Source organism: Homarus americanus, unplaced genomic scaffold (genome assembly GCF_018991925.1).
Source record: "Homarus americanus isolate GMGI-L3 unplaced genomic scaffold, GMGI_Hamer_2.0 scaffold9741, whole genome shotgun sequence".
Lineage (NCBI taxonomy): Eukaryota > Metazoa > Arthropoda > Malacostraca > Decapoda > Nephropidae > Homarus > Homarus americanus.
The window spans coordinates 1080672-1101302 of record NW_024747359.1 but is presented as its reverse complement, the minus strand read 5'-3'; the positions used below and the strand labels follow the sequence as shown (position 1 = coordinate 1101302).

Below are 20631 nucleotides of genomic sequence, written 5' to 3'. Positions count from 1 at the left end.
GTGTGTGTGGGGTATTGACGCCGTGTGTGTGTGTGTGTGTGTGTGTGTGTGGTAGGTGTGTGTGTGTGTGTATGTGGTAGGTGTGTGTGTGTGTGTGTGTGTGTGATAGGTGTGTGTGTGTGATAGGTGTGTGTGTGTGATAGGTGTGTGTGTGTGTGTGTGTGTGTGTGTGTGACCTGTTTTCGGCGAGTGCCTTCTTCCTGCTACGCTATTAAGATACGCTTTCACTCCTTTTGTGTATTCTCTCTCATTCTCTCATTCTCTCTCTATTTATCTTCTCTCATTCTCTCTTTCTCTCTATTTATCTTTCTCTCTCACTCTTTCATTTGATCTCCCGTCTCCCTCTCTTTGTCTCTCTTGTTCTCTTCATTTTATCTCTCTCTCTCTCTCTCTTGTTCTCTTTTCTTTCCTACTCTCTCTTTCTCTCGCCCACTCCTCGCCATATCCGGTCGCCCTAAATAACAAGAGAGTGACCCTGAAATTTGACTCTTTGCCAAGGTAGGTCAGGTTTGGTGAGCACAGGTGCCTGTATCGTGGAGGTACACCTGCCTACCTGCCTCCTCCTCCTCTACCTGTTCCTATTTCTCCTTCTCCCCCACCTCCTCAACCTAAACTTTCTTCTTCTCCTCTACCACTTCTCCTCCTCCTCCTCCTCTACCTGTTCCTATTTCTCCTTCTCTTCTCCTCCCCCACCTTCTCAACCTATACTTTCTTCTTCTCCTCTACCACTTCTCCTCCTCCTCCTCCTCTACCTGTTCCCTGTTCTCCTTCTCCTCCCCCACCTCCTCAACCTACTCCTTTCTTCTTCTCCTCTACCACTTCCTCCTCCTCCCCTCCTCCTCTACCTGTTCCTAGCTGTCCTTCTCTTCTCCTCCCCCACCTCCTCAACCTTTCTTCTTCTCCTCCTCCTCTTCTACCTCCTCCTCCTCCTCCTCTACCTGTTCCTATTTCTCCTTCTCCTCCTCCACCTCCTCAACCTACATTTTCTTCTTCTCCTCTACCACTTCTCCTCCTCCTCCTCCTTCTTCTCCTCCCACTCCTCTTCCTCCTCCACGTTCCTTACCTGCTCCAAACAGTTCTTCACTACACTGGGTTGACGATTCTATATTATTTTAGTGTTTTTGTAGTTTTTTTTTGGTATTTTCTTCTGTTTTTTTATGTTTTATTTTTGTTTTTGTTTTATATGTATTTTTTTGGAGGGTTTAACTCTGGGTTTTTTCTCGTTAAAATCTGTGTTTGTTTCTGTGTTTACGTGTTAGTGAATGGGTCCGTTCTTAAATGGACCCACTTTTTGATGGGTACGTTTTTTTGTGAATGGGTTCGTTTACATACGTTCATTTGGGTTCGTTTCCTGAATGGTGTTAAATGAATGGTATCTATCTCCCTATTGATGTAATTTCTTAATGAATGAATGAATGAACCATATCCTCCTACACACACACACACACACACACACACACACACAAACAAACACACACACACACACACACACACACACACACACACACACACACACACACACCGGAAGAAGTATCATACCTATCTGAACCCCAGAACTGACAACCCCTCTCCACACCCCCCTCCACCCCTCTTCCCCCCCTCCCCCCCAGAGCACCACTTACTCACACATACGGTCAGTGATGGTGCAACAAGTGTAACATTGACTTAAGTGAAATGAAACAGCAAATAAGTGTGTTTCAGATCATTTCAACTGACCCTTGGCGTTTTAATGTGATTTTGATGAGAGAGAGAGAGAGAGTATTTTGTGTGGAATTATTTTGAAGAAAGTTTAAATATCAGTTCAAAATATGATGATAATGATAATAATGACGAAAGTTAACTCATGATCACTGAATTTAATATGTCTTAATGGTCGTATCAGTTATCTTCGTTTAAAAGTGATGTTGAAATTTCCCTTTGAAGAGTTTAATCCAATCAGCTTATTTATTTATTTCCTAATATTTTTTTAATTTTTTTGTAATCTTAAGAATTTATATTAAAATAATCTTCAACTAATTGTACCATTAAAGGCGTATACTTTCTCTGCCTTGAATGGTTGAGAAATTATCGTCTTGTTTTAAAATATTATAATGTGTGAAATGTAAATAGTAGTGATGATGATGATGATGATGATGATGATGATGATAATGATGATGATGATGATGGTGATGATGATGATGAAGAAATCAATTAAGAATATTCAACACATAATTACAGGGGGTCACTTTGTTCAGCCCCTCCCAGCCCCTCTCCCCTCTCCCACATCCTCCCAGACCCGCCAGCCTCTCAGGGCCCTCCAGCCCCTCTCAGGCCCTCCCAAGCCTCCAGACCCTCTCCCATCCTCCCAGCACCTCCCAGCCCCTCTCAGACCCTCCAGCCCCTCTCAGCCCCTCTCAGACCCTCCCAGCCCCTCTCCCACATCCTCCCAGCACCTCCCAGCCCCTCTCAGACCCTCCCAGACCCTCCCAGCCAAAATCACCTCCACTGATGCAGATCTTCGGACTCGGCGAAACGGAACCTGTCTGGGGAACATAGTGCTATAAATCATTGAATCGCGAGCCGGTAAGGGAATTTGAGCTTTGCGGTGGGGGTCCAGAGGGGTGTAAGTGGGTGTTTTTTGGGAGGGGGCAAGAAGAAGCTGCCCAGTTCATGTAGGTATGAACTGGTTTTGGTGGTGGGTACTGCCCCGGCTTGCAACCTATACCCGGAGGCAGTTTGTGGTAGTGGTGGTAGTAGTGGTGGCAGTGATGGTGGTAGTGGTGACGGTGGTGGTAGTAGTGGTGGCAGTGATGGTGGTAGTGGTGACGGTGGTGGTAGTAGTGGTGGCAGTGATGGTGGTAGTGGTGACGGTGGTAGTAGTAGTGGTGGTGGTGGACATGGTAATAGCTATAGTGGTGGTGGTGGTGGTGGTGCAGAAAGTGGTGGTAGCTGTTGGGTTGGCATGGCAGGTAATGGTGGTAGTAGTGGTAGTTGTTAGGGTTGGTATTTGGAAACGAAATTATACACTACTACCACCACCACCACCACCACTACTACTACTACTACTACTACTACTACTACTACTACTACTACTAATAATAATAATAATAATAATACTAAGGAACTAAAACATTTCTAAAATAAACTCCCAAATTAGGCATATTGGTTGACCTTTGACCTCTTTAAAGGAGTGATATTATGTGTTTCATATAACAAGGTATATTAACAATAAATATGATCTTATTTAAATATAACGTGAGACCAACTCGCAATAAATGTCTTTTTAGGGTAGTTTGACCTTTGACCTTGTATATATATATAGATTAATAAGGGTCAAAATATAAGAAAAATGTAAACGATTAAGTGTATTGGATTAAATTACATATGAAGTTTCAATTAATCTTCTATAACAAGTAAATATAAAACAGGCAGACAGTACAGAGAGTAAGAATGTGACCTTCATATTTTTTGGGGTGGGTCTAAACACACACAGTGGTATAAAACATTACCTCATTGATAAATAATATGCTTAAAAAATAATGTTTACCAATAATTATCATAAAATCAAATCACAAACTTCATCTTTATTGGTTAAGTGAATCCCAGAGTTTCAACACAGTTTATAGATAATGATTAACAAAATAATAATAATAATAATAATAATAATAATAATAAATAGTAAAATAATTCCAAAAACAAAGATCCGGGTTTACACAACTTCATAATTTGGTTCAGGATTTGGGTCCGGATTCTTTAAGATTCGTTCGTGAATTGTTTTTACTACTGGCTGACGAGAGTGGAAACTTTCTTGTTAGGGTACAGACGGATGACCTGAAGATTAAACACCCTAGTTTATTTCACATGGATGAGATAAGCTAGGGGTGTCTAATCTGCAGGTCATCCAAATCTTCTACACCTTGACTACACCTTAAATCTCATCTTACCTATAATCAAAAAAAAAAAATCTCTCATAGGAACCTTTGAGAATCCACCTTTATGTTAAACCTTAAGTGACCCAATTAAATACGTTCTTAAACCCGTAATTAAGAAAAAAAAATATAATTCTCTTAAGACAACTTTTGAAAACATCCCTTAACTCGTGAACCTTAGATAATCGCAAATGGCCTCTGTTCAATAATTTTCCTACATTAACAACCAGGAAGAGAAGGTCATCACGCATGTCTAATATACACTTAATAATGTGGAACCTGTATCTGATGTGTGGAACGATAGGTGACGTGTGGAACCTGTAGGTGACGTGTGGAACTGTAGGTGATGTGTGGAACTGTAGGTGACGTGTGGAACTGTAGGTGACGTGTGGAACTGTAGGTGACGTGTGGAACTGTAGGTGACGTGTGGAACTGTAGGTGACGTGTGGAACTATAACTGACATGAGACATCAAAACACAATCACACATCACGTTACTTATAAAAAAAAAATGAACTTATGAAATCATGAAATCCCATCACTAAAAAATGTCGCAATAAAGTGAAAAAAAAGACACACAAAAAATAAATAAACCACCAAATAGGTGATTAAGTAATTTGACGCGGCCGACCATGTTATTGTTTTCTAGATGACCATGAAGCTTCAAAAATACGATAATGAACGAACCTTTTGAGACTTGCTGGTAACACCATCTGGAGTCAGTCGAGAAGTTCATGTTTGACCTGCCTACACTAGTATATGTTGGGCGTCTGCCGTGTGTGTGTGTCTGCCTGTTGCCTTGAGCTGCACCCAACATCCGTCGCCACACTTAGGGATTATATACTGTACACACTGTAATGGATTCTTCACAGCACAGACATCGGGTTCCTGTGAGTATTTTGTGTTTGTGTGTGTGTGTGTGTGTGTGTGTGTGTGTGTATGTGTCATTCTGTTATTGAGTACTTAGTTGTGGTTGAGTGGTTGGTGGTGATAGTGGTAAATGGTGACGATTGTAGTGGTAATAGTTATAATCGTGGTTGTTATCCTCCTCCAACTCATCATTCCTGCATCATCATTATCATCATCATCATTATAACCATCATTATCACCATCATTATCCTCCTCTTTTTCTTCTATTAGTTTGCCTACCCCCATTCCCCTCCCTCCCTCCCTCCCTCCCTCATAGCAGAACCAGCCCAGCAGGTGAGGTGGGGTGGACGAGTGGGCTGTTCACCTGCTTGGAGGTCAGTGGGCCTCCCGTTCGACCTTGTAACACCTGCCCACACCTGTTACACACCTGCTCACACCTGTTGCATACATGCCCATGCCTGTTACACACCTGCCCACACCTGTCACACATCTGCCCACACCTGTCACACACCTGTTACACATCTGCCCACACCTGTTACACACCTGCCCACACCTGCTACACACCTGAGAGAGAGAGAGAGAGGCGGTGTTTGTAGGATAAACAAAAATAGAACAAAGTTGAAGTTAAAATTAGGTTAGTGATCTCTTTTTAGGGCTAGACATTTGTCACCATGCTCACTATCACCACTCTCACTATACTCACCATCTTACAGCCATAAATGGTCACTATTCTTACTATCCTCACAATATAACGTCACCATCTTCACCATCATCAACTTACAATATGGTGTCGTCACTATCATCATTCATATTGCAATTAATATCACCATTTTCACCATCATAATAGACATCCATCTTAAAAGACCCTCCATTATAATCGACCTTAGTTCTAATAGGCACAACCTAACCTAACCTAACGGAGCAACTGTGTACAGGTGATGGTGAGGAGGATGGTGATAATGGTGTTTATGAGTGATGGTGGTGATAGTGATGGTGGTGATAGTGATGGTGGTGATAGTGATGGTGGTGATAGTGATGGTGGTGATAGTGATGGTGGTGATAGTGATGGTGGTGATAGTGATGGTGGTGATAGTGATGGTGGTGATAGTGATGATAATAGTATTTACACGAGGGAGGAGATGAGCCCCGTGGACCAACAGTAGTGTGGCTGCTGACTAGTTTTTACACATCCCAGGCAGATGTGTTCATGAAACCTGGTCCAGTTTTCCTGTTTGCGCCCCCCCCCCCCACCCACATATTGTACATCTGCAACACCTGTACATGTGTGTGTGTGTGTGTGCTTGAACGTAGACATCTGCAACATCTGCCTCTGTGTGTGTGTGTGTGTGTGTGTGTGTGTGTGCACTCTTAAACACCTCTACACATACTCGTATCTACACGACATCTGTTAAATCAGGGTTATATAAACAATTCCTTACGAACACTACACAAGGTTTATGAAAACAACACATTAAATCGGGGTTAATAGACGATCACTCATTATATCAGGGTTAAGTCACCGATGTCTTAGCTGAATTACGTGTTCATGACCCTTCCCCCCCCCCCTTTTTTTTAATAAGTGAATATACCTCTAACTAAATCCGGGTCAAGTTGAAGGTCCGAGTCTAAATAGAAGTGAAAACAATCTCATTAAATCATGGTTGTATTGACGACCTGGTGTGTATATCAGGACTGCACACAATGGCTTTTATATGATAGAATTAAAAGATGATAAACAAATAATGTGTTTCTTTACTTATAATATCCGTAATTAGTGGTATTATCCAGGTAAAATAACACACCTGAGTTGTTGTGGTAATGAGTTAAGTATCTTGAGAAAGTTGAGGGTCATTGGTTAACAAATTAGAACACGATTTAGGTATTTCTCAACCAATCGTCTCCCTCCCTCACTTCCTCTTTCGCTCTCCGCCCTCTCTCTTTCTCTTTCTCTCTCTCTCTTTCCCACCCCTGCCTCTCTTTTTCCCTCCCTTCCTTCCTTCCTCTTTCTCTACCTCCCATCTTGTGTGTGTGTGGCATTAAAGCATGGCACACTATTTATCACTATCTCCTAACTACTAGTTCACCTTTCAATATAAACAATAAACTACAACAGATTTAACCACCAAATATAATAATTAATTGGTCATTAAAAAAATAATAATAACAATAAATAACATCCCGTAAAAATATTAAAGTTGCCCCGCTGTAAAAAATAAATGGGGTTCGTTTTCTATGATGTGTCCAAAATGTCAACAAAGCAATGATGGTCAAAATACTACCATATAAAAAAAGTCTAAGGCCAGTTTCTCTCTCTCTCTCTCTCTCTCTCTTTCCTGGTTCTGATTATTGTTGTTATTTTATTTAGTTATTGTTGATGGTTGGTGTTGTGGTTAATTGTGATTCTGTTATTGTTTATTTATTTATTTTTTTTTTTGGGGGAGTTCTGTTCTGTTGGTTCATGTTCTTGTTGATATAGTTCTTGTTGTTCTTGTTCTCGATTTTGTTCTTCTTATTATTGTTCTTCTCCACTACTACCATCATCACCACCACCACCACCACCACCACCTCAACAACCATTCACTATCACGACTACCACCACCACCACAACAACAGCAACCACCACATCTACGACCCCTACTACTACTACTACTACTACTACTACTACCACCCATCACCACCCCATCACCCCCCTCCCCCCTCCACACCCACCACTCACCCATCCACCTCACCTCCTTCAACTCACACGTATAAACAGACAGACAGACAGACAGACCAGATCCCCTGTACACTCCGCTAGGTCCAGGTTTCAACACCCCACTAACCCGTTCCTCCCTCCCTGAGTAAGATACGACCCCTACCCTCACCTCTCACTCCAGATTCTCAGAACAAAATAACTCCTAAGTCAAATTAAATCCAGACTAAGTTATTTCTTGTGTGCTATTTCCGATCATTGACTCAAAAGGGCGTCATCCACTTAACCAGATTTAAGGTGTGATAGATCTTATGGTAGTTGGGCGTAGAGGTGAATATCCCAGGGAAGATAAATCAGGGTTTAAGGTCATTCTTGTGAGATGGTATGTCAATGCTGTCAGTTACTCAGATGTGGAAAATTTCAAGGGGGCGGGTTTCCTTGTTTCCTTGTGGTACATGTTCGGGGTCGTTCTAACATTGTTTCATCAGGTGTGCTGCTTATTAACGTACAATATATCCGAAGGTGTTAGAATGAGCGTGTGTGTGTCTGTGTGTCTGTCTGTGCACGAGGGCTATCACCAATAACATAATGAAATACTTGTCAGCCATATAAACACCACATATGTCACTGCTGAGCCATGCTAGACAGACAGAAGGAGGATGGGGCTTATTACCTGACGAAGGCCACACCGAAAATCTCACTAATGTTTACCTGTATGACGTCATGTTCCTCCAGAAAATGACTTCAGAGATGACATCCCCCCCAAAACATACAGTATATCATGGATGTCAAAAAAAATGTTTGTATATAATTCACAAGTTAAAACTACTATAGGAATTAACTATCTAGATCTTTGAAACACCGCATAAGAACAATTTGCCCTTGATAGGTCAAAGGTCAAGACCACAGTGACGAAAATAGGCACAAATTATTTAAATCATCTGAAAAACTAATGGATATAAAAAAAAACACTTCAAAATTGTTACGAAAGATTGTCTGTACGTTTGTATGACCTCACTAAAGTTATCATAAAAAAACGCGAATAAATAATCAAATGACATGAGGAGCGTGGAAGGTGTTCATAACGTGGGTGGGGTAGAGGTAAGCCTGGACTGCCTCACACACACACACACACACACACACACACCTTGTCACCAGAACCACACCTGTCTCATCATTATTTACAGGTAACATAGGTGGTGATGCGTTACAGGTGTTGTTGTTGTTGTTACGTGTTATCAAATTACGATCTTTTAACTATGCCTCACCACTCATCCGTCACACTCACCACTCATCCGTCACACTCACCACTCATCCGCCACACTCACCACTCATCCGTCACACTCACCACTCATCCGTCACACTCACCACTCATCCGCCACACTCACCACTCATCCTCACACTCACCACTCATCCGTCACACTCACCACTCATCCGCCACACTCACCACTCATCCGTCACACGCAGCACTCACCCTTCACACGTCATAATGTTTGCGTCACCATCACTCACCCATCACCATCACTCACCCATTACCTCCCACACATCTCGATTTCCGTTCCTGAGTATTTTCCTTTATTTAACACGTATTCGTCCACAGCCTCTCTCTCTCTCTCTCTCTCTCTCTCTCAGTTAGGGAATGCATGAGAAATTAATACAACTGAGCGGGAAGTTTAAATAATACGTCGGAATATTTACTCATTGCCATCTGCTTCCCAGGTGTGCGTCAGGTGTGTGTGTGTGTGTGTGATATATCAGGTGTGCGTCAGGTGTGTGTGTGTGTGCGATATATATATATAATAATAATGGATGAAATTCGTGTAAAGTGAAGAATTATGCAACGTTGATGAATAATAATAGTAATAAATGAAACAGGTAAGGAAATTACAGGTAGATATTAAGCAAGTAACAAACACGATAATTTGGGTGTTTTTGGGTTTTAGCCCTTAAGGTATATGTTAATAAGGGCGAAATTGGCCGGGATCACTTAGTCATGATACTTTCACCTATCAGTGGTAACGAGGCAATTATCCTGTACACCTGCGTAACGACCTAACTACCCACAGTATATAAGGTGGAAGGGTCGTTAAGCAACACTCTTTTGTAGTCATGAGAGAGAGAGAGAGAGAGAGAGAGAGAGAGAGAGAGAGAGATGCATGCATAAGTTTTTCTACATACATACATACATACATAGTGCGTGTGAGTAAATGTTGTCAGTGGTAATACTAGTAGTAGTTGTGGAAGTGATCGATAACCACTACTACTATTACTACTACAAATAATAAACATTACTACCACTACTACCACAATTCATACCACAACCATGACTAATAATATTACAACCACCATTATTTTTACTACCACAATTTTCATTACTACTACCACTATCAACACTACCACCACTATTAATAATACAACCACCATTATGACTACCTCATACCCTAACCTACCACAATCCCCCTAACCTACCACAATTCCCAATAACTATCCCTACCCCCCCCCCTCACCCCCCTTCCATTACCTGCCTCAGAGACAATGACGTTACTGTTTACCTGAATCGATGGCCCTTTCCCTCCCTCCCTCCTTCCTTCCCTCTCTCCCTCCCTCCTTCCTTCCCTCTCCCTCCCTCCTTCCTTCCGTCTCTCCCTCCCTCCTTCTGTCCCGTGATTCCTGGAACAAATTCTTTGCCAAACATTATCGGTGTGTGTGTGTGTGTGTGTGTGAGTGGCTAGATATTGATGAGATTGAGTGAGGCTTTCCTGATTCTGTGTGAGTGACGAGGTTATAGTCACTCACTTCAACGCGAGTGAGTGACGCTTGGGAGTGTCACTTCGTTAAGTAATTAGGTGAGTTACGCCTGAGTGTCCTTGGTTGAATGACTCTTGAGTGAGTGACAGATGAATGACGCATTAATGAGTGACGAGTGAGTGACGAGTGAGTGACAATCTCTCCCTAATAAGCCTCATATTATTATTATTAACAATTATGATGATGATGATGATGATGGTGGTGATGATGATGGTGATGATGATGGTGATGATGATGGTGATGATGATGGTGATGATGATGATGATGATGATGGTGATGATGATGGTGATGATGATGGTGATGATGATGATGATGATGGTGATGATGGTGATGATGGTGATGATGATGGTGATGATGATGGTGATGATGGTGATGATGATGATGATGATTAATGATGATCTATGTGCTTTTCTTACTCTCTTCCCTGAGCTGGATTTAATGTCTTAATAAAACAGGTTTATACTCTTGTCATGTGCCATTAAATCAGTGTTACATTGTCGTGTTGATTCATTACATCAAGGTTACATCGTCGTGGTTTTTTTTTATATAATTCAAGGTTTTGGTATCGTGCTGTGCCATGAAATCCAGGTTACATTGTCGTGTTTTTTCAAGTAAATCATGTCTTTTGTGTATCATGTTATGTTGTGTCATTATATAAGGGTTGCATTATTGTGTTCTGTTATCAAATCAATGTTATACTGTCATTTAAATCAGTGTTATGTTGACGTGCTTCCGATGCCATTATCTCGATAAACCCGGATTACAGTGTAGAATCGTGGCTATAAAAACCAGGTTGCGTTGTCTTGTCGCGTTAGTGGATCCAGGTTGCGCCGTTATGAAGTCCTTAAAACCGGGTTTCTCTCTTGAAAACATCTCTATAAAACCGGGTCATGCTGGAGGTGTCCTGAATGCAAGTTACCTCCTTGACATTCGTAGTAAGGGTTGTGTTATGGAGAGTCGAATATATATCCAGCTTACATAATTTAAACCTGTTTTACCTCGTTACGTTCTACATACTTTGACATACATACATACACACATACATGCATACACACATACATACACACATACATACATACATACATTCACACATACACACAAACTGGACATACATACATCTGTACGTATAAAACTTGTGGACCATTTTGTATATACACAGACATTCATAGAACACAAGATCGTATAATTAGGGAAGGTGGTACAGGTAAGAATGAAACTTAATTAGATGAAATTGTAGGTAGGAAGGTCACGAGAAAGTAGAAATATAAGATAAATAAAGAAATCTTAAAATTGTGATAACTAGTGTCGTACGTTCATGGTAAGGTGGGCCACGGTCGCCAACCCTCAGGTAAGGTGAGTGTTAAAAGATTTACTACTACAGGTATATACATTTATTTTACAGGTATATTTCTTTTTTTGTGTTTTGCAATATTAATTATTTTATTACGTAATGTTGCAAAGATAAATTAACCATATCTTATCATTGCAAGGTTCAACAGTGTATTTGTTAACAGTACAATGTTGAAGAGTGTGTTTCTCAACTGTTACAAAATGATCAACTGTATTACTTAATGTTGCAAGGTTATATACTGTACCGCTTACTAATTACAGTATTATTTCTTTACAGGTAAGTGTGAACACCTGAGGAACAGTGCTGGGTAGCTGAGGTGTGGGGTAACTGTACAGTGTGTGTGTGTGTGTGTGTGTGTGTGTGTCGTTGAGGTTGTTGACCCATGTACTCTTACCTATGACTGTTTTTACCCTCGTGTGAACTGACTGACTGTCTGTCTGTCTGTCTGTCTGTCTGTCTCACAATAAAGACTACAATAATCTATGTATGGAAGGGAAGAAGGGGAGGAAGGGAGGAAGAAGATGGAACAGGAGAAGAGGAAGGGAAGAGTTGAAAGTATCCACCTCCTCTTCTTCCCTCTCCTCCTCCCCCTCATCTTCCTTCTTCCTCTTCTCCCCTCGTTCTCCATCTCCTCCCCCTCACCCCTCACTCCACCCCCCTGACACAATAACTAGCCGGAACAAGGATATAACTTTCTAGTGTTCAGTGGTGTGTTAGGGAGGGGGGGAGAAAGAAGGGGGAGGGGAGACGAAAAGGAGAGAGGAGTGGGAGGGGGAGGAAAGGGAATGAAAGCTGTCGGGGGAGAAGGGAAATGTGGGGAAAGGAGGAGAGGAAGGAGGAGAGGAAGGAGGAGGAAAATTCTCTTCCTTTCCTCTCCCTCTCTTCTCCTCAACCTCAAATTCCTCTTCCTTGTAAATATCTCAAAATCTCTGTATTTTTAGCGAGACCTTTCACTATTGTCTCTATCACCATCTGTCTCTCTTCCATAATTATCTCTTTGTATTTTCTCGCCGTGTGTTTCTTTCTCTCTATCTTTACCATAAATGTATCTACCCATTATTATCGTCTTAGTTTTTTTGTTGTTGTTTTCCTCCACACACACACACACACACACACACACACACACACACACACACCTTTCTTCCCAAATTTGGCAAAGTTTTTTTCCTCTCTCATTTAATATTTCGTTTTGTCTTTCACATTTACCTAATCTTTTCCTTCTTATTATTAACTGTAAAATCTGAGAAGGAAAATAGGAAAGATAAATAGATAAATAGGATAACTGAAGGTAAGAAATTAATAGGAAATAAATAGAGATGTTTTAAATATTAGTATGTTCGTGTTTTACGCCATGGGCTTACCGGGATTAGTGTCACCTTTCTCGCCTCCAGGTTCTTGGTTCGACTCTCCTCTCTCTCTCTCTCTCTCTCTCTGTCTGTTTATTTGTGTTTCCCCCTCTCTTATACGTCAGGTGTGTGTGTGTGTGTGTGTGTGTGTGTGTGTGTGTGTGTGAGTGTGTGTGTGTTACCTGTTCTCACCTGTCTGAGTTACCGCCGTAGTGAGAAAACAAGACATTCTCCCCCAGCCTCCAGTTTCTTCAGGTATTCAAGTTTCCATTATTGCATTCTGTGTACACCTGTTCACACCTGTTTTCATCTGTTCACACCTGTTCACACTTATTTACACCTGTTGACACCTATTCACACCTGTTGACATCCGTTCATACCTGTCCATATCTGTTAATATTAGGTAAGTTCAAAATAGATTAGATAAGGCTATGTTACCTTACGCTAGATGAGGTTAACTAAAATAGGTCAGGTCAGGTAAGGTCATGTGAGGGTCAGGTTAGGTTTTACCATGGGAGGGTGGACAGAGCATCTCAACCTTAGCACCTACGGGTTCAAAGTTCGAATCCACTTCCTTTAGCATCTGGCGAGAGTGAGTGTAAGTTTTCCCGGCTTTTTTTTTCCACAGTTCAGGTTAACGACCGTAAGATTCGTGACTCGCTTAATGGACTTGGTGGTGGTTGATGGACGGCCAACCAAGTCCAAACGCTGAGGGACTTGAGAATTTTTTTTTTCGGTTATTGTTGTTGTTGTGGAGTATTCATCAGACACCCCCCCCCCCTAACCTTTGAGCTGATGACTTATTAATGCTGAGATAGTGTGTACTCTCCCTTTCTCTCTCTGTCAGATGATTCACAGGTGCGGCTGAGAGAGAGAGAGAGAGAGAGAGAGAGAGAGAGAGAGAGAGAGAGAGAGAGGTTAACAATAGCCTCAGACCGTGTTCTTTGTTTACATATGCAGATGGCGTTCTCGCTCGAATCCGGCAGACGGATCCACGTATTAACACACTTCAAGAACGGTTACTTACACACATCTTCCTGGTTATGTTTACGTGGCGTATTATCGCATTTCATTTGTCTTTTTTTCTATTGTTTTGATATTTAACCTAACTTAACCTAACCTACTTTCCACGGATACTGAGATGGAAATTTAATAAGACCTAGATATTTAAGCCAGCGTCGATCAAACCAGCGTCGATCTAACCTGCGTCGATCTAACCTGCGTCGATCTAAGTCATTCATTCACTTATTTGACCTCGGGATGCTAAAATATATGTTAATTAGGAGAGGAGTACCTATATTGGCCCATGTCGTTTGTGTGTGTGTGTGATGGGGGTTACACACACACACACACACACACACACACACACACACACCTGGACTACCTGACGGCTAATCAATTGTCCTGATAAATTTACCACTCGAGTCAATACCTCCCCCTCAGGTCACGTACACAAACGAGGTCACCATGGAGATCAGGTCACCGTTGTTAACCTTGTGCTCAGTCGCGATTAAGACCATTTTTCCCCCTCCTTTTATTTTCCATCTCACCTTAATGGCGATATTCCACCCCTCAAAAGCTTCCCTCCCTCACCTGATCCAATCTCTAATTAGTCATTTTTCACCTGTCTGACCTTCCCCCTCAGGTGAGTTAAAAGGCAATCATGGTCATTATTCACTGTGGTAAATTTATCTTCTTATTTTTTTCAAAGTTCCCCTCACCTGTAGTAAGTTTAAGCTTGATTATATTATGTTACCTATCTGACTTTCCCCTCGGATGATATAGAGGGGTAAAGACGAGGGGACTACACCCTTATTATGAGATCCTGAATATAAATTGGTATTAGATTGATTTATTTCTCCCTATATGACCCTACTAAATTAATCATGACCTGAATAGATATTTTTTATATGACCTTTTGCACGTAATAAGACCAGTTTTTGACCAGTGAAAAGCTTTATTAATATGACCTGACCCCAAATGAGAGGGCGGGTTTTTTTTATCGTGTTCAGTGTTTCTCTCTCTCTCTCTCTCTCTCTCTCTCTCTCCCCCAAGAGGAGTCATTCGCTACGGTTTTTCTCACTAAATCCCCTTTCCCCATTTCACTAACTTACGGCCTTTTCTTCCTTCACTCACCTCCCCTCTCCCCCCCATTCCCCTTTCTCACTTCCCCCTTCCTACCTCCTGGACACACCAATAACAAACAGTGACAATTTCTCAGAACAGTACATCAAGTATTTGGGTGACCTCTGACCTATTGATTGACCCATGCCTGAGTACAGGGCGTAAACCCATAGTAGGATAATAGGGGATAATTCGACCCTAAAACAGGAGTACATTAAGGTTCATATACACGTGAGAGAAAGGATCGATCCGATGTCTTTGTGAGAAACTGGTACCCCGCAACACCACCCACCCACGTATAGCAGCGTGGGGTGATTATAGTGTGATGATAGTCTCTTTGATGTTGGGGGGGGGAGGGTGCGGTGAGAGGGGGGGTGCAGTGCGGTGGTGGAGGTGCGGTGCGGTGAGGGAGGTGCGGTGGAGGGGGAGGGTGGTGAGGGGTGCGGTGAGAGGGAGGGGAGGGTGCGGTGAGGGGGTGGGGTGAGAGGGAGGAGGTGGTGAGAGGGGGGTGCGGGTGAGAGAGGGTGCGGTGAGAGGAGGGAGGGTGCGGTGCAGGAGAGAGGGGGGGGTGTGCGAGAGGGAGGGAGTGCGGTGAGAGGGAGGGAGGGTGTGGTGAGAGGAGGGAGGGTGCGGGTGAGAGGGAGGGAGGGTGCGGTGAGAGGGAGGGAGGTGCGGAGAGGGGGGTGCGGTGAGAGGGAGGGAGGGTGCGGTGAGAGGGAGGGAGGTATGTTTGTGGTATGCTTGTAGCCTTGTACTTTGTTCTCATTATACTCGCTATACGCCCACGTTGATGTGTGTTCTGGTGCACACACACACACGTATACATCTTATTGAGTACACATACATAGTCAGCGTATACCTTGACCTACTCTGACCTAGTACACGGGGAGGTGGGGGGTCTACTAGGTACATGTTATACGCATCTTGACTAACGGAGAGGGATGATCCAGGTCCAAACAGGTATCTTGGCACGTGATGGTATGCGTAGTATGATTTGACTGACTACCCCCAAGCTCAGAGGACGCCAAGGTTCTTTCTGTGTGTGTGTGTGTGTGTGTGTGTTAAGAAGAAGTTATAGCCATTTATGATATGCAGTCTCGTTGCAGTTTTTACGCCATCTTGTTTTAGTATCAATGTATCTGGTAAATGAGGTTCATGGTTAATTAACTTTGTGGCAGGTTAAAGTAGCGTCCAAATGACCCCGTGACTGTAAATAAAAACATAAAATGACTCACGAATCTCTTAAGTAAATGATATGTAACTCCTTTATAAATTAAGACATGACAAAGTAGAGTCTCAGTGCATTATGGACGTCTTTATTTAGTAAACATAACCGACCCGCATTGTGTTGGTGAGACTCGCGGGTGTAAAATAAACCTCACGAAGAATTACCCCCTCCCACAGCGGGTATTTTTAAGGAATTAATAAACGCCAGAATTAACAATGGGTATTACCTCTCCTGGCCTCTTCACGCCTACCAAAATCCGGGAGGTTAGGATGGAGGGAGGGATGAAGAGGTCGGTCCCTGCTGCTACGGGTTCCTGAATGGAATGCTTTCTCAAATCTCAACAAGTTTCCGGGAGATTAACACACTAACTACCTTACCCGCCACCAACAGCCTCTCCTCAACCCCACCAGCGTCTTAACACAAAATAAACACCTCCCTTACACACTCGTATCCTAAGGAGGTGTCCCAGGTGTTCCAGCCATTACTTGAAAGGTTAGAAGGCTGGGGAGTTAGTTGCCTGCCAGGGAACACGTAGATGGAGGCGTTTGATCTGGTGAGAAATAAGGCGATGATTTTTGGAAGGCGAGGAGAGGAGGGAGGGTAGGTAGCCGGTCATCTTCAAGCCTAAGGCGAGGTCCGGTCCACACCCTCCTACTTTCTACACCCAACTACACCCTAACGACAGGATAAAGTGGTACTGAGAGCTTTAACCAAGGTTTATATATATACGGTAATTAAAATCATAAAACCAAGGTAGATTAATTAGTTTTATCACGGGTTTTTTATACGGTAATTAAAGACATCATAAAACCAGGGTAAATTAATGTTTTTTTTCGTCGGGTTAAGCGTGTGAGCAGTGGAGGTGTGTTGTGTTGTGTTGCCGCTGAGAGGGTTAAGGCAAGATAAGTTTGTGTCGCTATTGACCAGGATCTAAAAAATTCTCAAAAGATTCGTATAGTGAAAAGCCTTCTAAAAAATGTTGTAATAATAAAGCAACTATCTGGTTAATTAAGACAACAACAAAATATAAAAATAACATGCAATAGACCATCCATATTAGACTGTAGATTATTTAATTCAGATAAAGACTAAAGTAACGGTAAATATCTTCGAAATATTTCCCGTTGATGTTTTGTTCTTGAATGCTGAGTGAACGTATCCGCCTTTGGTGGGGGGGGTGTTCTTATATCTGTGTTTCAACTCTAGACAACAAGTTACTTACATTCTCCCATCACCAGTTAAGAGTCAGTTAAGAGTCAGTTACGAGGAAATATTTATCACAAAAATCTGGACCTTTATTTACCTCAGGCTACTGTTGCCATATGGTTGGTACAGGATTTAATAACTTTCTATTTCTATGGGTGAAAATACATCACATAATTCAAGTTTTCTGTCGTAAACTTTCTCTCTCCTAAGATGAAACAGCTTTAAAGTTTTCTCTCTGAGGCAGTAAACACCAGAAGCACTAGTAGCAAATAAAATAAACGAATAATAATAGAGGATTAAAATACTTGTCTTAATATATACACAAGCTGAGGCTCGACCAGCACCTCTCCACACTCACGCCGCTACTCTGTGATTATGCAGATGACTGTGATGATGATGATGATGAGTCCTATGCCTTCCCCTAACGTAGGATCCCCCATACCGAGGGATCCTTAAGGTACCTCCTACAGGGGTTAAGGTAAGATCAGGGACACGAGACAAGGGCGTACGGGATTGAAGGTTTGGAATTTCGTTGTATTTATGCATAAATTAAAGGAATAGCGAAAATCAGTACACACCAACAGTGCTTGATAATAATGATAATAGTAACACTTAATAAGAATATGTTAGATACTAAAGAACAAATAGAGAAGACATAAGTAGCTACGTAATTACCATGATAATTTAATGTTGAAGTTAAACGACTGTTCCATACCGATAGGCAGACCAGGAAAGGAGGCGGAGTAGCAATCTATGTCAGGGATAATCTGAAGTGTGAACTAAATAAGGAAATAAAAACTGAGCGGAATAAAGAAACAATTTGGATAGAATTAATCGACGGTAGGGAAAAATTAATCACAGGAGTAATACATAGACCCCCCAATCTTGATAGCGTCAATGAGCGACTTATCTGGGATGAAATGCGCAGGGCTTCCATACACAACAAAGTCTGTATAGTAGGCGACTTTAACCTTAGCCAAATAGATTGGACTGACCTTACGGGTAACTCAGAATCAGAGGATTTTCTCGAGACGATCCAGGACTGTTTCCTAAGTCAACATACAACCGAACCCACCCGGGGTAATAATATACTCGATTTAGTTCTGTCAAACAGAGAAAACCTCATTAGCAATGTCGAGGTAGGGAACGAACTTGCAAACAGCGATCACAAAGAAATTAGATTCCAGTTAGATTTTCAGGGCAAACGTAAGGAAAATTCCACTAAAGTACCAGATTTCAGAAGGGCAAACTTTGACAGTTTAAAGAGGCAGCTGAGAGAGGGGGTGTCGCGCTTGGCCGTGAACCTGACAGATGACACAGACCTGATAACGAGATCTGAGATTGCCGAGTTCCACGACAATTTAAATAATGAGTTACTTAATGCACAAAGGCAGAACATACCACACAAAAAATTCAGATCAGACAACAATGACCCTAAATGGATAAATAATTATTTAAAGAACATCATTGGCCAAAGGAAGGCTATAGGTAGAAGGATAAATCGTGGCGAAATTTACCTCCGGGATTATTATAGGGTATTGGCGAGTAGGGCTAAAACCGAGATAAGGAAAGCCAAGAGGAATAATGAGGTAAGGATAGCAAGGGAAGCGAAGACAAACCCCAAAGGATTCTACCAAATGTATTAAACTAAAACACGAGAAAAGATTGGACCAATACGGTCAGATACCGGCGAGCTCACTGATAAAGACAGAGAAATGAGCAATAATTTGAATAAATATTTTTCAACAGTTTTCACCACCGAAAATTTAAACATGATACCCGGAGCACCGACTCTATTCAGAGATAGTGAAAAAAAACAAATTAAGCGAGATAGTAGTGACTAGTAACGATGTTAGTAAGCAAATAGACAAACTAAAGCCTAATAAGTCACCTGGTCCCGATGAGATATTTGCCAGAGTATTAAAGGAATGTAAGGAAGAGCTTAGTATGCCCTTAGCAAAGTTGTTTAACATGTCCTTGAAAACAGGTGTAGTACCAGAATCCTGGAGGATAGCGAATGTAATACCGATTTTCAAGAAGGGGGATAGATCACTATCCTCTAACTACCGCCCAATCAGTCTAACATCAATAGTAGGCAAATTACTGGAAGCAATCATTTCAAACTCTATTCGAAATCACCTGGAGAAGCACCGATTGATCAATGATTCCCAGCATGGCTTCACAAGCGGACGTTCATGTCTAACTAATCTATTAACATTCTTTTCATCAGTTTTCGAATCGGTGGACGAGGGGCACAATTATGATGTGGTATATCTCGACTTTAGCAAAGCCTTCGACAGAGTCCCCCACGAAAGACTAATTAGAAAGGTAGAAGCACATGGCATCAAAGGTAATATCCTTAAATGGATTAGGGCGTGGTTACAGGACAGGAAACAGCGAGTGAGCATTAATGGCACTAAGTCCCATTGGAGCAACGTCACAAGTGGAGTTCCCCAAGGCTCAGTACTTGGACCATTATTATTTATTATATACATAAACGACATAGATATCGGCATAGACAGCAACATAAGCAAATTTGCTGATGACACTAAAATAGGACGTGTGATTAAATCTGACGAGGACTCCGCAAAACTGCAGGAAGATCTAAACAAATTTTTCGAATGGTCTGAGAAATGGCAGATGAAATTTAACGTGGACAAATGTAAAGTACTCAGTATAGGAGATGTAAACAGGGAAACCAGATGAACAACGATGCCATAGAGAAATCCGACTGCGAGAGAGATTTAGGAGTAATGATAAGTAGGAACCTTAAGCCAAGTAAACAATGTGTTTTTGCTCATAACAAGGCTAATAAAGTACTTGGGTTCATACAAAGGAAGGTTAGTTACAAGACAAGCGAGGTCATCCTAAAACTGTATCTTGCTCTTGTGAGACCACACCTGGATTACGCAGTTCAGTTTTGGTCACCGTATTACAGAATGGATATAGAATCCTTAGAAAGAATTCAGAGGAGAATGACAAGACTAATCCCGGGCATTAGGAACCTTGAGTATAGAGACAGGTTAAAGCATCTTAATTTGCACTCCCTCGAGAGACGTAGAGCGAGGGGCGACCTGATAGAGGTGTATAAGTGGAAGG

The 20631-nt window shown here is 41.9% G+C and overlaps 1 protein-coding gene across 3 annotated transcripts in view; it reads left to right on the top strand.

Moving 5' to 3' along the window:
- LOC121879575 (protein spaetzle 5-like) overlaps positions 1-20631 on the top strand; it is a 72318-nt gene that overhangs the window by 45048 nt on the left and 6639 nt on the right. For 2 of the 3 annotated variants that reach the window (XM_042386246.1, XM_042386243.1), the window contains exon 1: positions 4676-4797. The exons of the other annotated variant lie outside the window; for it this stretch is intronic. In XM_042386246.1, the coding sequence (XP_042242180.1) occupies positions 4765-4797 (33 nt within the window). In that variant the 5' untranslated portion in view covers positions 4676-4764. Of the gene's footprint in view, positions 1-4675; positions 4798-20631 lie in introns of those variants that run through there. 3 annotated transcript variants of the gene reach the window in all.